The 21,018-nt window shown below is 43.2% G+C and overlaps 2 protein-coding genes and 1 pseudogene across 2 annotated transcripts; all 3 read left to right on the top strand.

Moving 5' to 3' along the window:
• The first annotated feature begins 5,062 nt into the window (after positions 1-5,062).
• LOC102832865 (keratin-associated protein 10-7-like) lies at positions 5,063-5,923 on the top strand. Its single transcript, XM_006876803.1, has 3 exons — positions 5,063-5,182; positions 5,261-5,482; positions 5,546-5,923. The coding sequence occupies exons 1-3, from the start codon at positions 5,063-5,065 to the stop codon at positions 5,921-5,923; spliced, it is 720 nt and encodes a 239-aa protein (XP_006876865.1).
• A 5,317-nt stretch (positions 5,924-11,240) lies between these two features.
• LOC102832489 lies at positions 11,241-11,979 on the top strand (annotated as a pseudogene).
• A 3,373-nt stretch (positions 11,980-15,352) lies between these two features.
• On the top strand, positions 15,353-16,288 carry LOC102832102 (keratin-associated protein 10-8-like). The gene is made up of 3 exons (XM_006876802.1): positions 15,353-15,547; positions 15,785-15,852; positions 15,964-16,288. Exons 1-3 carry the CDS (start codon positions 15,353-15,355, stop codon positions 16,286-16,288), a joined length of 588 nt encoding a protein of 195 aa, XP_006876864.1.
• Positions 16,289-21,018: the final 4,730 nt, after the last annotated feature.

Genomic DNA, 21,018 nt, shown 5'->3' with positions numbered 1-21,018 from the left:
CCATTCCATTCTCTAAACAATGGTCTGTCCTTAGGAAAACAATATTGCTAGAACCTAATCAAATTACCTTCTTTAGACAGCATAAGAGATGACTATACACATGGACCTCACCAGATGGAATATACAGAAATCAAATTGACTACATCTGTGGAAAGAGACAGTGGAAAAGCTCCATATCATCAGCTAAAACAAGGCCAAGGGCAGATGTGGAACAGACCATCAACTGTTCATATGAAAATTCAGACTGAAGCTGAAGAAAATGAAAACAAGTCCAAGAGAGCCAAAATATGACCTTGAATACATCCCATCTGAATTTCCAGATCATCTGAAGAACAGATTTGATACATTGAACACTAAAGACCAGAAAACTTGTGGGAAGACATCAAGAACATCATACAGGAAGAAAGCAAAAAGTCATTATGAAGACAAGAAAGAAGGAAAAGGTCAAAATGGATGTCAGAAGAGACACTGACACTTGCTCTCTAATATGGTGGTGCTGGTGGTTATGTGCCGTAGAGTTGGTTCTGACTCATAGCGACCCTGTACAGGGTTTCCATAAATCTTTATGGGAGCAGAAAACCTCATCTTTCTCCCGCGGAACAGCTGGTAGTTTTGAATTGATGACCCAAAGGTTAGCAGCCCGATTCATAACCACTATGCTACCAGAGTGTAGAGATGCTAAAACAAATGGAAGAAATGAGGAGGTGTAAGAGCTGAACAGAAAACTTCAAAGATCAACTCAAGAAGACAAAGTCAAATATTACAATGAACTATACAAAGAGCTGGAGTCAGAAAACCAAAAGGGAAGAACACGCTCAGCATTTCTCAAGCTAGGGGGAACTGAAGAAAAAATTCAAGCCTCAACTTTCTTTATTGAAGGATTCTCTGGACAAATTATTGAATGATGCAAAAAGCATCAAAAGAAGATGGAAGGAATACACAGAGTCACTTTACCAAAAGGACATGGTTGATGTTCAACTGTTTCAAGAGGTAGCATATGATCAACAGCCAGTGATACTGAAGGAAGACGTCCAAGGTGCATTGAAGGAATTGGCAAAACAAAAGGCACCAGGAATTGATGGAATCAAAATTGAAATCTTTCAAGAAAGTGAGGCGGCACTGGAGGCACTCTCTCATTTATGCCTAGAAATTTGGAAGACAACTATCTGACCAACTGATTGAAAGAGATCTGTATTTGTACCCATTCCAAAGAGAGGTGAATCAACGGAATGCAATAATCATCGGACAATCTCTTTGATATCCCATGCGAGTAAAGTTTTACTAAAGGTAATACAGAAGTGGCTGCAAGCATACATTGACAGAGAACTTCCAGAGGTTCGAGCAGGATTCAGAAGAGGATGTGAAATGAGGGATATCGTTGCTGATGTCCAATGGGTCTTGGCTGAAAGCAGAGAATACCAGAAAGATGTTTACCTGTGTTTTACTGACTATGCAGAGGTTTTTGATTGTGTGGATCATGACAAGCTATGGACAACAAAGTATGAATATTCCAGAACACTTAACTGTGTTCATGAGGAATCTGTACCTGGACCAAGAGGCAGTTGCTCGAACAGAACATGGGAACACTGAGTGGTTTAAAATTAAGAAAGGTGTACAGCAGGGCTGTCTTCTTTCACCATACTTATTCAACCTGTATGCTGAGCAAATAATACGAGAAGCTGGGTTCTATGAAGAAAAACATGACATCAGGATTGGAGGAAGTCTCTTTAACAACCTGCAATATGCAGATGATACAACCTTGCTTGCTGAAAGTGAAGAAGACTTAAAATATTTACTGATGCAGATCAAAGAGCACAGCCTTTCGTATGGATTGCATCTCAATGTAAAGAAAACAAAATCCTCACCACTGGACCAATAAACAACATTCTTATCAACGGAGCAGGTCTTGAAGTTGCCAAGGACTTCATTCTTCTTGGATCAACTATCAACACTCATGGAAGCAGCATCAAGAAATCAAATGACGTGTTGCATTAGGCAAATCTGCTGCACAAGACCTTTCTAAAGTGTTGAAGAGCAAAGATGTCAGCTTGAAGAGTAAGGTGCGCCTGACCCAAGCCGTGTTGTTTTCAATAACCTCATATGCATGTGAAAGCTGGACAATGAATAAGGAAGACTATAGAAGAATCGATACATTTGAGTTATGGTGTTGGAGGAGAATATTGAAAATACAATGGACTGCCAAAAGAACCAACAGATGTGTTGGAAGAAGTTTAGCCAGAGTGCTCTTTGGAGGCCAGGATGACCAAACTTTGTGTCTCATTGTTGTTATTGTTATGTGCCGTGGAGTTGGTTCCGACTCATAGCGACCCTGCACAGGGTTTCCGAGGCTGTAAATCTTTACAGGAGCAGACTGCCCCATCTTTCTCCCACGGAACAGCTGGTAGTTTCGAACTGCCGACCTTGTGGTTCGCAGCCCGATTCGTAACCACTACACTACCAGAGCTCCCATACTTCGGACATATTGTCAGGAGGAGTCATTGGAGAAGGGTATCATGTTTGGTAAGGTGGAGAGTCAGAGAAAAAGAGGAAGAACCCCAGCAAGATGGATTGGCCAAGTGGCAGCATCAATGGGCTGAAGCGTGGTAACAGTTGTGAGGTTGACCCAGGACTGAGCAGTGTTTCATTCTGTTGTGCATAGGGTCGCTATGAGTCAATACCCACTCGAATGCACTTAACAACAACAACAACAAATGTTGGAGGAGTCCTGGTGTGGCACTGTGGGATAAAGATCAAACTGAGGTCGGTTTGAACCAGAAGGTTGGCAGTTCCTTGGAAACCCATTATGAGTCAAAACTGACTTAAAGTCACTTAAAACAACAACAACAAATGTTGGGAGAGTCTTGGTGTGGCACTGCAGGATAAACAGTGGACTGCTAACCACAAGGTCAGTGGTTCAAACTGCTGACCTTGTGGTTACCTTACACAGGGTTGATAACCTTATACAGGGTTGATATGAGTCGAAACTGACTTGATGGTACTTACCAGCAACTATTAATGTGGGGGGAAAGAAAAATCTAACTCTAGCTCCCTCGAGCCTCCCTTTTTCCACTAAGGAGTAAAATAACAACAACAACAAAAAAGAAGTGCTTGTGGTGGTCACAGTCCAGTGGCACAGACTGTCTCTCTCTTGCACATACACAAATGGGGTTTCAAAAGGTCCATGGAAAATTGGAATTAGAAAATAACAGAATTTTCCATAAACTCATTCTTCTTAACGTCTGTGTAGAATTCTACAAGTGTCTATGCGGTTACATTCTATTTCTGTGCAATACCGCAGAGTTAGTAACTTAAAGAGATCCACGTTTACTATTTTACAATGTCTGTGGCTCAGGAGCTGGCCCCAAGAAAAGTGGGCAGGATTCAGTCCTTACAGATGGTCACAACTTTGCCGATGGTTAGTTGCCCTCAGTTCCTTGCCATATAATTCCTCCATGGGAAAGCTCACAACAAAGTAGTTCACAAGACAGGCATTATGATCTTATGTGATATAATAATTGTGCATAACAATGCAGATCTCATCACCTTGGTATATTCTATGTGGCCAGAAGACAGTAACAGGTACCTCTCACATCCAAGGGGAGGAAATCACCCAGGTCATGAACTCCAGGAGATGGGAGTCTTTCTCCTAAAGTCTGCGTCAGAGTTCACTAAACAACCTCCTGTTGGCACACCTTCATGCTGTGTTGAATTTATATACACAGTTACCATTCATCAGTTTAGAATTCCAGGTTTGCAGTTATTTTCTTCCAGCACCTTAAAAATAATCATTCTATAAGCTTGCTTTCATTTTATGTGTTAGAAAGTTTACTATTGCTACATCTTTGAAAGTGGTGGGGGTTTTTTGGTTTGTTTTTACTCTAATTGCTTTCAGAGAGCACACCCAATGACCTCCCCTTTGGATTAGATGCCAATCTTCTGAGCTTACTTGTCATGAAATCATAGCTGCCACCTCTCACAGTCAGGGCTACATCACTTTCTCAGAATCTAGGGCATTTTGTAGCACAGGGAAAGATTTGCTATGTAGTAAAGAAATGAGTGCTTGAGAAGTAAAAGAACCAGATAGAATTTGAAAAATACATAGCAGAGAATCAATGGTGACCACCTACATATTATTTCGGGGCAGAGGGAGGAATCATTTGGTTGAGTATCAGGTTTCTAGCTTGGGTGACCAAAAATTATTTAGGTAACTATCCAGAAAAGTCATAGGAAAAATAAAACCAATCATTGCTGGTTTGTATCTTGGATATTTTGATGTGGGCGACTGTTTTTTGAAGTGGAGCATTTAGGCACAGGATATGGAAGCTTTTGGAGTAACTACAAGTAGAGAGGTAAAGATTTGGCCAGACACAGGGATCTGGGACCTTATTGGGTGTCTGAATGAAGACAGATGTATGTGTGCACACACAGGAACCTCGGCTTTTCCACATAGGAAATGCTGCCACAGGGCTGTCTCTCCTTTACCTGTCTGTCACCTGTACCAAAGCCCTCAAGGGGACTTCCTGCACCAGAGAGACTTCCAGGATTCTTTGACCTGGGAACCCAGACAATTCCAGAGTTGTGCACATCGGAGCCATCCTAAGTCTCCTACTCAAAGATGGTTCTGATTAATGGATTTCTTGCACAGCCAACCCAGACACCCAACCGGACACCCAATAAGGGAGATCCCATTTGTAGACTTACAGCCTTTCTCCTCCCACTTTATGTTCTGGAGTGAAACACAGGTTAGGATGGGTCAACAAGCCCTGCCAAAAAATAGACTCTGGAGTTTTACAAGATGAGCAACACCTCATAGAATCAAAACACTAGTCTGGCATTAATGAGAGTTCTCCAGACTACAAACAACAATAAGGAAGGGAGACTTGTTGAGCCTCCTGTTGGTACAACACACAACAAACACAGAGGGATATAAAAGCCCTGACAGCCTAGAGCTGTCACACACTCACACCTCACTCGTTCACACCCTCTTCCCAGCACACCTCCTCTCACCTCCACCATGACTGACACCTGCTACTCCGGAAACTATGTTCCAGCTGCATCCACCATGTCCGTCTGCTCCAGTGAAAGGAGCTATGGCAGCCGTATCTGCCTGCCCAATGACTACCCTCGCTCCTCCTACGAGGTGGACGACTGCCCAGAGAGCTACTGCGAGCCACCATGCTGTGTTCCCACCTGCTCCCAGTCCTCCTGCTGTGTCCCCTCCTGCTCCCAGTCCTCCTGCTGTGTCCCCTCCTGCCCCCAGTCCTCCTGCTGTGTCCCCACCAGCTGCACCCCAGCCTCCTGTCTGACTTTCATCTGCACTCCCATGAGCTGTGGCTCGAGCCCCTGCCAATCCACCTGCACCAGCTCCTGTGAGCCCTCCTGCTGCCAGTCATCCAGCTGCACGTCTTCCCCCTGCCAGCAGGCCTGCTGTGTGCCTGTCTGCTGCAAGCCTGCCTGCTGTGTGCCTGTCTGCTGCAAGCCTGTCTGCATCCCCATGAGCTGTGGGTCCAGCCCCTGCCAATCCACCTGCACCAGCTCCTGTGAGCCTTCCTGCTGCCAGAAGTCTAGCTGTCAGCCATCCAACTGCGCATCCTCCCCCTGCCAGCAGGCCTGCTGTATGCCTGTCTGCTGCAAACCTGTCTGCTGTGTGCCCGTGTCCTGCAAGCCAGTCTGCTGTGTGCCTGTGTCCTGCAAGCCTGTCTGCTGTGTGCCTGTGTGCTGTGGGGCCTCCCCCTGCTCTTCCTCCTCGAGCTGCAAGCCTTCTCCCTGTGCTCCCCCCTGCTGCAAGCCCTCCTCCTCCATGTCCCTCATCTGCCGTCCTGTGTGCAAGCCTGCCTGCTGTGCTCCTGCTTCATCCTGTTGTGCCCCTGCCTCCTCTTGTATGTCCCTGATCTGTCGCCCCATGTGCCGCCCAGCCTGCTGAGGCCCCTCATCTAGCCAGATGTCCTGCTGCTGAAAGCTCACTGCCACTTGCTCTATTTGGAATCTGTCTTAATCTCCTAGACCATCGACCAGGTCCCACCCTGTATCCCTCCCATAGCATATTTGCCACCACTGTTTAGTCGCTCCTCCAGGAACAATACCTCTCTCTTTCCTTCCCCCAATCAATGTGCCCTGCCTCCCAACTCTAAGGGTTGGCAGTGACCTCAACTTGGCCAGCTGAACCCTTCTAGGTCTTTGAACCTTTGCATGAAATGAAGCAAGAAAAGAAAAGAATGCTTGGAGTTGGCTTCTCTTTACTGCTACCTCCTCAGGCCAGTCAAGTCATTCTGCTCCCTGGCCCTGGTGTGGCCTAAGCTCCTATCCTCATTCCCGAACCTGCTTCCTGTCAGCTATGCCATGCCCTTCCAATAAAGCCCTTTTCTGATAAAATTAACTCGAATGATTTTCTTTTGTTCATATCAAAGACCCCACCCACCATTTCCCTGCAAACAGGTAGTCCTGGGCCACTGCCAGATGTACCTGTGTCCCTCTTCATTTTAGAGGAAGCCCCACTCCATTCTAGCCACATGTATGTCTAAGATGTGGACCTGTTTTCAAGGACATCAGATAAGTAACCTATGGCTGTGACTGCCCTGTGAAGGTGCCCTCCGTCGAGTCGGTTCCAACCAATAGCGACCCTGTACAGGGTTTCCAAGGAATAGCTAGTGAGCTTGAACTGCCAACCTTGCAATTCAAACAGCTTTACAGTCCAGCACATTAACCCACAGTGCACACCAGGCTCCATGACCCTGTATAGGACTTCCAAAGAGTGACTGGTGAGTTTGAACTGTGGTCCAGTGCTTATCCTATGGTCACACCAGGACTTCAATAGGAGTAGAGAAGGTCCTAAAGCTAATCCCTTCCAAGTGGTGTATTGTAACAAGAGAAAGCATTCACAGAGAGAGACGATGTATGGAATCATCTATAAGCCAAAGAATGCCAAGAAAGTACTACACCTCAGGACATGTGGGATTTGGGTAAAATAGTACTCAGGCAATACCAAGTGTTGACAAGCTGAAGGAGAAACTTGAACTCACTCATCTGGTGGAAGCATAAAATGATTCAATCATTTTGAAAAGCAGTTTTATTTAAATATTAAACTGACACCTATCATATGACTCAAACATTTCACTCCTGGATATATATCCAAGAGAAGTGAAAATATGTCCATGCAAAGACTTGTTCAGAGCTACTTTATTTGAACTGGCTGACTAGTTCAAATATCAAAGACAGTGACTGACCAGCACACATTCAAAGAAGTGTGGTTGTGGTTAGCCACCATCTTTGACCAGGGGACCACTACCTGTTTCCTCCTCAGATTTGCTTGCTATGCAATCACGATTCCATTGGCCATGACTGAATCATTTCAAACCATTTTGAATCCCTGTTTTATTCACACTAGTCAAATGGCTAGCAATAGTTAAACAGATTGTATTATAGCCATACAATGGAATAAGACTCTATAATAAATGGAACAAACCACTAAAACATGGTTGGATATTATTACGGATGGAATTGTGCACCTCCCTCCAAGTGTGTGAACTTTTGCATAATATTGAGATTCATGGGCTAGCTCATAAATCTCAATGTAATTACAATTATCCTCCATTTTATTTTGTGACCTGATGTAATTATACTATGAGTTGTAAATCCTATGCTACATAACATTAATAAGGCAACTTTAGTGGCAGTTATGCTAATGAAGCATGGTACAATCTACAGGATTAGGTTACATAAATTCACCTCTTTTGAGACATAGAAGAGATTAAACAAGTGAGCAGAGATCAGAGGGACCTCAGTACCACCAAGAAAGAAGAACTGATGATAAAGTGCTTTGGATCCAAGGTCTCTGCGCTGAGAACGTCCTAAACCCAGGGAAAGATTGATGCAAGACACATAGAGATCTCCAAGGAACCTGAGTTCACAGATGCTGAAAGGAGACAAGAACCTTCTTCCTAAACTGTGAGCCAACGGAGAAAGAAAGCCTTCCTTTACAGCTGGTGCCCTATATTTGGACTCTAGTCTCCAAAGCTGTGAGAGAATAAATTTCTGTTTGTAAAACCCATCCCATTTGACATTACTGTTACAGCAGAATTAACAAACTATGACAGATTTTTCTTTAATTGTATGCTGAATGAAACAAGGCAGATTAAAAGAGTACATATTATATAACTCAATTTATATGAAATGATAGGAAAGGCCAATCAAATCTAGATAGAGGAAAGATATAGGGATTTCCTTAGGTGTATGCTGACTGTGAAGGTTCACTTAGGAAATTTTTGAGGTTATGAAACGTTTCTGTATCTTTCTGTTGTAATGTTACACACACACACTCACATATTTCTCAACATTCGTCAAACTGTAACTCGTCATTAAGAGAATGAAAAGACAAGTATAAGTTATTTGTAATACACATATCCACTGGTATGGGAAAGGTAGCTTGTGCCAGCTCACAAGAACTTTTGATATTTCTCTTTTTCTGGCTTCATGTTCAGTAATTGATATTACTTGGTGGTGATGTGCTGTGGAGTTGGTTCTGACTCACAGCAATCTTGCAATTTACAGACTCTGAGGCTGTAAATCTTTATAGGTGCAGAAAGCCTCATCTTTTTCCTGTGGAATGATTGGTAGTTTCGAACTGCTGTCCTTGAGGTTAGCAGGTCAACTTGTAACCACTATGCTATGAGCGCTCCTTACACTGCTAGCTTAAGCTTGACTAAAGTATGGGTATTGACATCATGGAAATTGTCTAATACTATTACAATCAGGGCATTTGTTGGTTTGTGTTTCACAGAGCCCATTGCTAAATGTTTACAAGAATGTCACTGCATATATCCGGCAAATAATTTATCAATAGAATATATCATTAATTTCCATAAATCAATAAATTGCACCTCTCTCTCTCTCTCACACACACACACACACACACACACACAAACACACACAGAGCCATGTGGTCAACGAGCAGATGTACTCATCAGGGACAATGAGTGAAGCCCTCAATGAGACAGACTGCCACAATGGCTACAACAGTGGGCTCAAAGTTACCAACTGTGACCAAGATGGCACTGGATTAGGCAACATTTCATTTTGTGACAAAAAGGTTGCCATGAGTCAGAGTCCACTCGATGGCCCCTAACAACTAGTGGCATCACTAGGGTGGTGCAGGGCTGAGGACTTCACTGGGTAACATTGTCAGAGGGGCTAACACCAAAACGAATGTGTACAAAACTTTTGTGCACTGTTTTAGCAGAAATGTGTTATTTTTTTTATCAAAAGATTCTTGTGAAAGCAACAAAAACAGTTTTGAAAGCCCAGACTACATGTATTACTATGAGGCTAAACCTCTATGCTAACTAACCTTTTGAACCTTCTAATGGCTCTTGGAGTCCTGGTGTGGCGCTGTGGATTAATGTGTCAGACTGCAAAGCCATTTGAACTGCAAGGTTGGTGGTTCAAGCTCACCAGTTGCTCCTCAGAAACCCTATATAGGGTTGTTATGGGTCAGAATCGACTGAATGGCACTTAACAACAACAACAATGTGCTCTGGGCAGAGCTGTCATGCTCACAATTATGTGGTAGAATCATGTGCTTTCATCTGCATGCACTGTAATCACAAAAAAACTGTTGGCTTTTGTTGCTGCAGGTGTTTTTACACTTTCTGACTTCAACTAGTTTTCTGGTATTTTAGCTACCATACTGTGGAGGTAAGCAGTATTTGTGACCTTTAATCAATACATTCTTTGAGAATGATGTAGTAATTAAAGCAAAATGAGAAATTCTAAAAAAGGCTTCTAGTCAGCTACTAATCATGTTGTATATAACAAACTTGTAATCCAAAGTGGAAAGATTTCTCAAAACAATTTGTTACTAATATTCATTTAATTTCAGAAATATTAAAGTTAAGCAATTTACAGCTCTGTTTCTCACATTGTTCTATGATTAAACGGATAATAAACATTGCTAAGCATCTGTATGGTGTGGTACAGGAGGGGAGGTCTGTGGCAGGGCAGGAGACTGACACCATGAATTACCTCACTGGGTGGCACCAACCCTTGTGATGCCACTGCTAACAACAATAACAACAATAAACACAGAAACAAGTTAACAAGAAACAAAAGAAGCAACTGTCAATTACAAGGGGGAAATAAAGCAAAGAAAAACAGAAGCTATGCAAGTAAGCAAATTAAATATGGTTCCACTACGCAGACAGAGCTATAAACAACAATCATGTGGTAAATAGCAAAGACATTGATGATTGGGAAAGAACGCTGGTGCTCAGTGGTTAAGCACTTGGTTGCTAACCACAGAGGTTGGTGGCTTGAACTCACTAAACTCTCTGAAGGAGAAAAGACATGACAATCTTCTTTCATGAAGACTGTTGTTGTTGTTGTTAAGTGCCATCAAATCACTTCTGACCCATAGCAACCCTGTTATAAATCCTCTGGAGTAATTCTACTTTGTTCTACAGAATCACTATGAGTCAGAATTGACCGAAGAATAAACAATAATTACAATGGGAGTATGGAAAGAGGGGCACATTGCACGACACTGATAATATTCAGGAGAAAACCCATTCCTCCACGTAGGAAATCAATAGATAATACTGACAATGGAAAATCCAAGTAGTAGCAGAATGTTTATGGTATTTAATAATTGTGAAACTAGTTCAAAGAATGGTTGGGATATGGATGGACATTGGGAGTGAAGTGGTAGAGGGAAAACACAGTTTGCAGATTTAGCAGCTATAGGCGGGGAACTCCCAGCCAGGATTCCCCTGTCTCAATAACGGAGAGGTCTAGGGCATGGACTAGGCATCTGCTGGTGCAAAATACTCCCAAACCAAAAATCACACTAAAGACACACAGTCAAAGAGAGGAAAGAAAAAGAAACCAAGATTTGTCCAGACACATCCAACTCATGATCCATTCAACCTATAGCACAGCCAACAGACACATGCTTGATGTCCATGCTACTTTCAGAGTACAAATCTACCTCCAAGTGACCAGTCATCACCCAGCCACATCAGACATCTTAAAGACAGAGATGTAAACATCACATAGCAAATAAACGAACAAGGTTGTCTATACTGTAATAACGAATGGAGACTTGTTGAGAGTCCTACTGGCAAAACTCACTGGGGAGTGTTATAAAAGTCTGACCACCCAGAGGTTCTCACACACTCATTCACTCACTCACTCACACCCTCACTCACTCACCCACCCCAGCTCATTTCTTCAAGCCCCGACTCCCCACCATGGCTGACACCTGCTGCTCCAGGACCTGTATTACTGCTATGTCCACCAGGTCCATCTGCTCCAGTGAGGTGAGCTGTAGTAGCCAAGTTTGCTCACCCAGTGTTTGCATCAGCTCCTCCTGGAAGATGGATGACTGCCAGGAGACCTGCTTCAAGCCCCCTGTTGCATCTCTACCTGTTGTGCCCCTACCTGCTGTCAGTCCACCTGCTGCACCTCAGGCCCCTGCCTGACCCTCATCTGTACTCCCATGAGCTGTGGGTCCAGCCCCTGACAATTGGTCTGCACCAACTTTTGTGGGACCTCCTGTTGCCAGCAGTCTAGTTGCCAGTAATCCAGCTGCATATCCTCCCCCTGACAGCAGGCCTGCTGTGTGCCCATCTGTTGCAAACCTGTCTGCTGTGTGCCCGTCTGCTGCAAGCCCATCTGCTGTGTGCCCATCTGCTGCAAGCCTGTCTGCTGTGTGCCCGTCTGCTGCAAGCCTGTATACTGTGTGCCTGTGTGCTGTGAGGTCATCTCCTGCTCATCTCCCTTATGCTGTCAGTCCGATTCCTGTGCCCCTTCTTGCTGTAAACCTTCCTCCTTCATGTCCCTCATCTGCAGCCCCATGTGCAAGCCCCCTGCTGTGCTCCAGCCTCCTGCTGTGCCCCAGTCTCCTCTTGCATGTCCCTGCTCTGCCACCCCATGTGCTCCTGCCTGGCCTGCTGTAGCCCCTTGTCAGGTCAGAAGTCCTGCTGCTGAGTGGGCATGTCCCCCCAGGACTCCCACTGACTCTGGCATGTGGTTCTATCCAGGCAGACAATAACCTGCAATGTCTGGACTCTTTCCACCTACCCCAGACCAGTCCAGACTCCAGTTTATTCTAGACCATCTTGAGTTATTCCATCCACACTAATGAGGACCTGTGGCTCTGGTATAGGCTTTCCTCCTCACCTACTGGCCCTTCTACTCTGCTGGCCCTCACCCTGGCCTGTGAGTCAATAAATCACATCTTCACTTCACCTGAGGATTCCCTTTGGTCTATGTCTATCACACAGGGACTTTGCTGTTTGCTTCCACGTCACCTGGTTCCAAAGCCTAAGTTCTATTCATTTTACTTTTTTTTTGCAGTAAATATACTGGCATTCTCTGAAAGGAGTCCTAGTGGTATAGTGGGTTAAGGGTTGGACTGATAACCAGAAGGTCAGCTGTTCAAACCCACTAGCCACTCCTTTTAGGAGACAGGTGAGGCAGTCTGCTCCCATGTATAGCTTTGGAAACCCTATGACGCAGTTCTACTCGGTCCTATAGTGTCACTGCAGAATCAACTCAATGGGAGTGGGTTTGTTTTTTGGGTTAAAAAAAAAAATTACCAAGCACCTCCACTAGAATTCAGTCTTTTACAAAAGTTCATTTTTCTTAATTCTCATGATACCTCTCTGAGGCCAGTGTTGTTGTTATTGTTGTTGTTAAGTGCCACCAGCCAGTGTTACAGGTGTGGTACCTGCAAACTAGGTACAGCCTGACTACAGCACCCCTGCTTGCTAGCAGTTGTCTGTGTTGCTTGATGCCTAGTGTGGGCCCTTCTTGGACTCATGGAAGCATGGTGCTCCTTCCTCTATGTAAGGAATTCTTGTCTGGCTCCCAGGATAATGCTTTTGTCTGTGCTCATGTGCAAGTAGAGACAGGTAACCCTGGTCTTGAATAGGAACCCCTGTAAGACAGTTCTACTCTATCATATAGAGTCACTATGAGTTGGAATAAACTTCGTGGCACACAACAGAGTTGTTATTGATTTTTCTGTTCATTTCTTCATAACAACCCTGAAATTTTCAATTATGAAGAATAGATTGAGCAGAAGCTGTCTGACACTCCCCTACTAATTACCACTGAAATTATATTTTAAAAATTAAAATATAAATAAAATCAAAACAATATAAAAACAAAAACAACAATGGAATATTAGTCAACAATAAAGAGAAATGATATTCAGTACATGACGGTAGTAGTGGTGTGCCACCCAGTTAATTCCAACTCATAGCTGTAGGAGGCTGTAAATCTTTAGGGAATAGAAAGACTCATCTTTCTCCTGAGGAGCAAAGGCTGTAAATCTTGAGGGAGTAGAAAGACTCATCTTTCTCCTGAGGAGCAACTAGTAGATTTGAACTACTGACCTTGTAGTTAGCAGCCCAGTTCATATTCCACTACATACCAGGAATTCTTTGATGCATGCCACTGTATGGCTGAACCTTGAAAGCATCATTCTGAATAAAATAAGTCAGTCACAAAAAGATACATGTTATATGATCTCACTTACATGAAATTAGTAAATATAGATAAATATAAATATTTCTACATAGTGGTCACCAGACATGGAGGGAGAGGAGAAAGGGTAGTTTGTGCTTAGGGAGTACTCAATTTATGTTAACAGTGGTGAGATAACTTGGAAAAGGATAGCAAACATACTGCGTAACTTGAAGAATTTAAGCAAGATCATTCAATTGTATGAGTGAGCTTCAAAAGTTCATGTGAAAAAAGAAATTTAAAAATTATGGAATTTTTCCACAAATTTTCAAGCTGTCATGTACTCATGTTGGAATGGTGGATGTTTTGCTATGTATATTTTTACCACATGGGAAAAAAAGGAGGTCCTCTGTAGATTTCTTTATATATTTATAGAAAAGAGAAGCAGATAAGTCCAAAGCCAGAGGAGAAGGCCTTCAATGCACAAAAAGAGAATAATCCAATTATTTATTCCAAAAATCAAATGAACTGCCACCAATGAGCAGATCTTATCTGAGGTCCGGTGAATCTGATTGTTCAAGAAATTATGGAAAACTTTTAAAAATTCAAGCTAACATCATCAGAGTTAATCTATAACATACGAGTATTTCATTCATGTCATGAGGTATAATCAGCTGAAAATATTTAAATTTTAAAAGGATGAATATGAAAATATTTAAGTCAGTGTAAGGAGCAAATAATAAAATACTGATGGCTAGAGACTGAACTGTGGTCTAAAAGACAGAAATCAAGAAAATATCCTAGAGAATAGAACAAAGGAAAAACATAAGGAAAGTGAGAGAAAAAATACAAGAGGTCCACAAGATCTGATAAGAGTCACAAAAGTAAAGACCATGAAAGATTAAATAGTTTTAAAAAGAAAACAAACAAAAAAACTTTTCTGTGATGAGCCTTCATGTTGAAAATCTTCAATGAGTTTCAACCATAGAAAGTAAAATATGACACATTCTTAGAAATAAACAAGAAAATGACACTGTAAAACAAGAATAAAATAAAACCCCATAATTCTAGAGCATTAAGAGAGAGAGAAAAGATAGTCTGACTATAAAGAAATAACAAATGGCCAACATCTGACTTTCATTAACAACACAGGTCACCACAAGAAGGAAAAAAGAACATTTTCATAGCAATGAGAAAACAATGATTTAAAAAAAGAATTCACTACCCAGCCAAACTATCATGTCATGTGTATGATGTATTTTCAGACATACAAGCAATCTTTTGTGGCACCATAGGGTAAGTACTTGACCTTAAGGTTGGTTTGAACCGCAACTACGGTGGCTCAAGCTCACTAAACGCTCCTTGGAAACCCTATACAGGGTCGCTATGAATCAGAACTGACTTGACGGCACTTAACAACAACATATTTTTAAATGTTTAAAAGAAATATATATATTTCCCTCCCAAGACCCTGCTATGAGAGTGTAGCTGACACCAGCACCATAGTAGAATAGATGGAACCAGAAGACATCACGTTGGAAAAGTGTTCACTCCAAAACCTAACTCAGTAAAATCTTGGCTCACATATTTTCCCACAACTTTTCTGTAGCCAAACAAAAAATCAGATGGGGAAAATAAGAGGTTTGCAGGACACTCACAAGTTCTTTGAGTGAAAAAAAATAGTTGTAGAAAATAAACAGTACTAATGAGGGTTCTTCAGCAACTGGCTCTAAACAACAAGGAAGGGGAGGCTTCTGGAACCTAATGTGAAACAACACAAGCCAGAGAGGGATATAAAAGCTCCGACTCCTCACCCACTCACCCACTCACTCACTCACTCACTCACTCATACTCACACCTTCCTCCCAACCCACCTCCTCTCACACCAACCATGGCCAACACCTATGCTTCAGCTGCATCCACAGTTTCCATCTGCTCCAGTAACAGGAGCTCCTCCTACGAGATGGACGACTGCCCTGAGAGCTACTGTGAACCCCCCTGCTGTGTCCCCACCTGCTCTGCCCCAACCTCCTGCATGACTTTCATCTGTACCCCTGTAAGCTGTGGGTCCAGCCCCAGCTGCCAGGTGGCCTGTGGGTCCAGCCCCTGCCAATCTACCTGTACCAGCTCCTGTGAGCCCTCCTCCTGCCAGCAGCCTGACTGCCAGTCATCCAGCTGCATGCCCTTCCCCTGCCAGCAGCCCTGCTGTGTGCCTGTCTGCTGCAAGCCTGTCTGCACCCCTGTGAGTTGTGGGTCCAGCCCCTGCCAATCCACCTGCACCAGCTCCTGTGAGCCTTCCTGCTGCCAGCAGTCTAGCTGTCAGCCATCCTGCTGCACATCCTCCCCCTGCCAGCAGGCCTGCTGTGTGCCTGTCTGCTGCAAGCCTGTCTGCACTCCCATGAGCTGTGGGTCTAGTCCTTGCCAATTGGTTTGCACCAGCTCCTGTGAGCCTTCCTGCTGCCAACAGTCTGACTGCCAGTCATCAAGCTGCACATCCTCCCCCTGCCAGCAGGCCTGCTGTATGCCCGTCTCCTGCAAGCCAGTCTGCTGTGTGCCTGTCTGCTGCAAGCCAGTCTGCTGTGTGCCTGTCTCCTGCAAGCCAGTCTGCTGTGTGCCTGTCTCCTGCAAGCCTGCCTGCTGTGTGCCTGTGTGCTGTGGGGCCTCCCCCTGCTCATCCTCTTCAAGCTGCCAGCCCTCTGTCTGTGCCCCTTCCTGCTGCAAGCCCTCCTCCGTGTCCCTCATCTGCAGCCCTGTGTGCAAGCCTGCGGGTTGCACCTCTGCCTCTTCTTGTTGTGTCCCGGCCTCTTGCTGCCAGCCCAGCTGTTGATGCCCAGCCTCCTGTGTAACTGTTGTCTGCTGCCCTGTGTGCTTCTATCAAGTTTGCTGTAGCCCCTCATCTAGCCAGAAGTCTGTCTGCTAAGTGGGTGCCTCCTGCCCTCAGGATTAGCATAAGAGCTGAGCTCACAGATACCAGCATTTAGCCTCCTCAAGAGTTTTAACCTCCTGAAAAGACAACCACAAGCTGTTTCCTCAGTGACACCAAGAGTGCCAGTGATGTCGTCCTTGTTCCCCAGGGTGGTCCTGTAAAATGCTACCACAGCCACCCCAGAAGCTAAGCACAAGTCTAGAATATCCTGCTGACCCATGTTATGTCCCGGCCTGCTTCTGTTCATGCACAAACCCCATTCCAAGTGAGCACCTGCTTTTCTGGTCTAATAAACTCTCCTTCATTGCACCTACATGTGTCCTTTCCTTCTGTGAATTTGGAGGGGAGGGCCGGTGTACCTAAATATCAGATCCACTGGGGACTTTGGAGCACACCAGCCTGTAATCTTTCATGAAAAAACAAACAGAAGTGCACGAGAGTCCAGGACCTGGAGTTAATTGGGGCAGCCACCTCCAGTCCATGCTTCCCTTGGCCCCCTTCCCCTCCTTCCTCTCCCCCTCCCCACCTCCCCCCCCACGATACCAAAGCCCCTCTTCCAGCAGCTGGCTGGGTGGTGCCTAAGCGTCCTGTGTCAACCAATAAGGTGTGCTGGCTTTGCTGGGACCATTCCCACAACTTCATCTTCCATGACACCCAAGGCCCTCCTCGGATTCCCCATGGCAACCACACCAGGCTACTTTTCCTCCACTGCTCTCAGCAACTGTGTGAGCACAATGATGGTGGTGGTTATACGCAGTAGAGTCGGTTCCGACTCATAGCGACCCTGTACATGGTTTCTGAGGCTGTAAATGTTTACGGGAGCAGAAAGCCTCATTTTTCTCCTGCTGAACGGCTGGTAGCTTCTAACTGCTGTCCCTGAGGTTAGCAACACTATTCGTAACCACTACATTACAATGTCCTCCTCTCAGAAACACAGAAAGACGTCTCCTCACATGCCCCTGTTACTAGGGACAATTCATGATCTACTTGGGGCCTTCTCAGAACAGCACCTTGATCCTTGACTCCCCCCACCTAACCCTCATCCCTTCTCCTCTTCTTTTCAGGTGTCAGAACTGCATTACTGTTTTTGGTTCTTCCTACTTTCTTCTTGTCTTTCCTCCTTTACTTTTCTTAGACATGTTCACCAAATAAATCTCTTGCATATCTAACCTTATCTTGCCATCTGCTTCTTGGAGGACTCAAATTGATTTGTGCACCATTATATTCTGTACCACTAAAAAAGCAATATTAAAACAAAAATACCCCAAAAAATCATCATCAATTAATCTATGATCCAAAGTTCAATCAATATTCTTACAAGAAAAAAGTTGCTCCACCTTTTTGCTGCCTTGAAAACTGCTGGTGTTGTTGTTAGATGACATCTGATCAGCTCTGACTCATAGCATTAGCATTTCTATGCTGGAGAGTTCTTCAGACATTTGTTTTGGTCTTGCCTTTCTTTCCTGTCTTTTTAATAACCTTTTGTTTTTTTCCTGTATGCTGTTCATGATGACATTCCAATGGTCTTTGGTCATCAGTGTCTAGTCCATCAAATCTGTACTTGAGATGGTCTCTAAAATCAGGTAGGATATATTCAAGGTCGTATTTTGCCTTTGGTGGACTTATTTTCATTTTCTTCAGCTGCTAAAAGAACTAATAGATCCATTTTGGAAGAAGTGCAGCCAGAGTGCTCCTTGGAGGCCAACATGGCCAAACTTCATCTTTCATACTTCATACCTATTGTCAGAAGGGACCAGTCACTGGAGAAGGATATCATGTTTGGTAAGGTGAAGGGGCAGAGAAAAAGAGCAAGACCCCCAGTGAGATGGATTGGCAAAGTGGCAGCATCAATAGGCTCCAGCATGACAACAATTGTGAGGTTGGTCCAGGACAGGGCAGTGTTTCATTCTGTTGTACATAGGGTCAGTATGAGTCAGTACCAACTCAATGACACTAACAACAACTATGAAAAAACATAATAGCTTTACCTATTTATTACTTGTGGATATCACCTTTACTTGCATTCTGTAAAGTACTTAAGTTGTCAAATTCACTGCCAGTGAATCAATTGCAATTCACAGTGACTCTGAATAGGGTTTCTGAGGCTGTAAGTATTTACAGGAGCAGAAAACCTCCTCATCTTTCTCCTACAGAGCAGCTAGTCACTTTGAACTTACAACCTTGTGGTTAGCAGTCCAATGCTTATCCTGAGACACCACCAGGGACAAAGAGCTTAGTCATTAAAAATTATTTATGAAATTATAATAATTCCTCCAACAATGAATATGTATTTCATCAATATGTGCTTCATCAACACCAATTTATAGCCTATTGTTCTGGTTCCACACATCTCTACATAAACAATAATTTTTAAAAATGCTGAATTACATTAAAATTATTAGAAAACAGTTTAAACTGCGATTAAGCTCAATACCTATAGTAGCACATGGTCTGTAATTTGAATGCTGAGCCAAAGCATACCTGGGCAAGCACGTGTGACAATGCCTAAGCAATTATACAAAAAGAAAATATGCCCTTTGATGACTAAGGTACGTCTGACCCAAACCATGGACTTTTCAATCGCCTTTATGCATATGAAGGTTGGGTCATGAAAAAGGAAGAAAGAAATTGATAAATTTTAATTTTGGTGTTGGTGAAGAATATTGAATATATCTCATGGCCTGCCAGAAGAATAAACAAATCAGTCTTAGTAGAAATATAGCATACAGTCAGAATGCTTCTTAATAGCTAAGATGATGAGACATTGACTTGCTTACTTTAGACTTTGTTTCATCAAGAAAGACCAATCATTAGAAAAGGTAAAGTAGAAGATCAGTGAGAACCATCTCATTGAGTTTTCTCAAAGAAATGGATTGACACCATATGAGTACAATGTGTCCAATGACAACAATAGACTCAAGCATATACAAAATCAAGGTCACATTGAATGGGAACCAACTCAATTGCCTCAAAGGCCAAATTCTTCACTCCTCGTTGTGACTTTGCTGCCCCTTCTATGGGAGGTGGAGCACATTTTCCAACCCTTCAATTCAGAGTTTGGTTATGAGGTTTGCTTTGGCCAGTGAAATAACAGCAAATGTTGTACAATTAGAGGCTTGAAAAGACTTGTGTATTTCAGCTTGTTCTGCTCTGTGTTCCTGTCATCACCCTGAGAACATGCCTGACCTCACCTGCTAGAAGATGGGAGTTACCTGGAACAGAGCCAAGTCATGCTGGTCATCCTGTGAGAAGCATTGTCGATACCCCAAATACTGCCTTGGATCCTCTTGGTTATGAGGTCACCGATGCATTACCAACAAGTGCTTACCAACAAATGCTCAAGAAATCCAATCTGTACTTATTTTAGCCAGAGTAAGGATTTCTTTATGCAATTTTGCAAAATTAGGAACCTGACCTAGAGGACACAGGTAGACACCAAGTGCGCTGGCTTGCAAAAGATTTTTATCCTCCTATTTTACACCCTCGGAAACCCTGTACAGGGTCGCTATGGGTCGGAACCGACTCGAAGGCACTTAACAACAACAACAACAATTTTGAGCAAGTCCCTCCCCTGGTTCCTCATTGACTGAGTATTATGGGGTTAACAATCTTTTTCAGAAGTCTCCTATCTTTCCTTGATGGTAGCATTCTTATTTAAAGTTAGTCTCCCTTTTCCCCATGAGCTTCCCCTATTTCCTCAATGGTTATATTCTTATTTAAAGTTCCTAGCAGCCCAACAAGTTTCTTCTATAGGTATACTAGCCTGCAATTCAAAAGACTGAACTATAAAGGATTCTTTCACATTCACTCCTAGATTTATAATAACCCATGACTAATTGCCTCTGTAGTACAATCAAGATGAAAATAACTGAGTAATTCCTGAAGATGGACCATCTTGAGAATTCATTTCTCACAATCCCACTGAGGCCATCATAGATCAGGTGACAGCCTGCTAAACTCAGTCATAAGAGTGAACCCAGCCATAATAAACACAGCTACCTTGATGACAGCAAAGAGATAAGCAATGAATGCTCACAGTTTATGCCACTGAGGTTTGTGGGTTTTTGTTAAACAGTATAATTATGACAAAGAATACATACCACAATCTCATAATTGCTAAAACATAAAAGTATGTGCAATCTCATAATTGCTAAAACATGAAAGTACATATTAGTATATGTTTTTATTTTATGAGGAAGCATGTTATAAACCAGAGGAGAGAGTAGAAACAAAAATCCTTACCAGAAAACCCTGTACACTTGATACCATAGGGCAGTGTCCAATTATCCAAAAAGCAAGATAAGTAAGCACAGGCTTAGTTGTGCTTGTTTACTAATCTGGAGTGAACAATTTCACATTAATTTCATCAAATCAAAGATGTCATGAAAAATACATGAAACTGTTCACTACAGATGAGTAAAGAAGCATAAGTAAGCCTTTGCTTACTTACCTTGCTTATTGAGTAATTGGACACTACCATAGGGCACACATTGTTCTCAGAATTTTCTAGTGATCAAAAAGCAAAAGAGATAAATGACATTAATCCTGAATTATACCATATTATTTAACAGTAGATGCACTGACTCTACTAGGCTGAAAGTTGATAAACGTGTCTTCATGTAGTTTCCTAA

This window comes from Chrysochloris asiatica, unplaced genomic scaffold (assembly GCF_000296735.1).
Source record: "Chrysochloris asiatica unplaced genomic scaffold, ChrAsi1.0 scaffold00415, whole genome shotgun sequence".
NCBI classification, from domain to species: domain Eukaryota; kingdom Metazoa; phylum Chordata; class Mammalia; order Afrosoricida; family Chrysochloridae; genus Chrysochloris; species Chrysochloris asiatica.
This window is presented reverse-complemented; position numbering and strand designations above follow the sequence as displayed.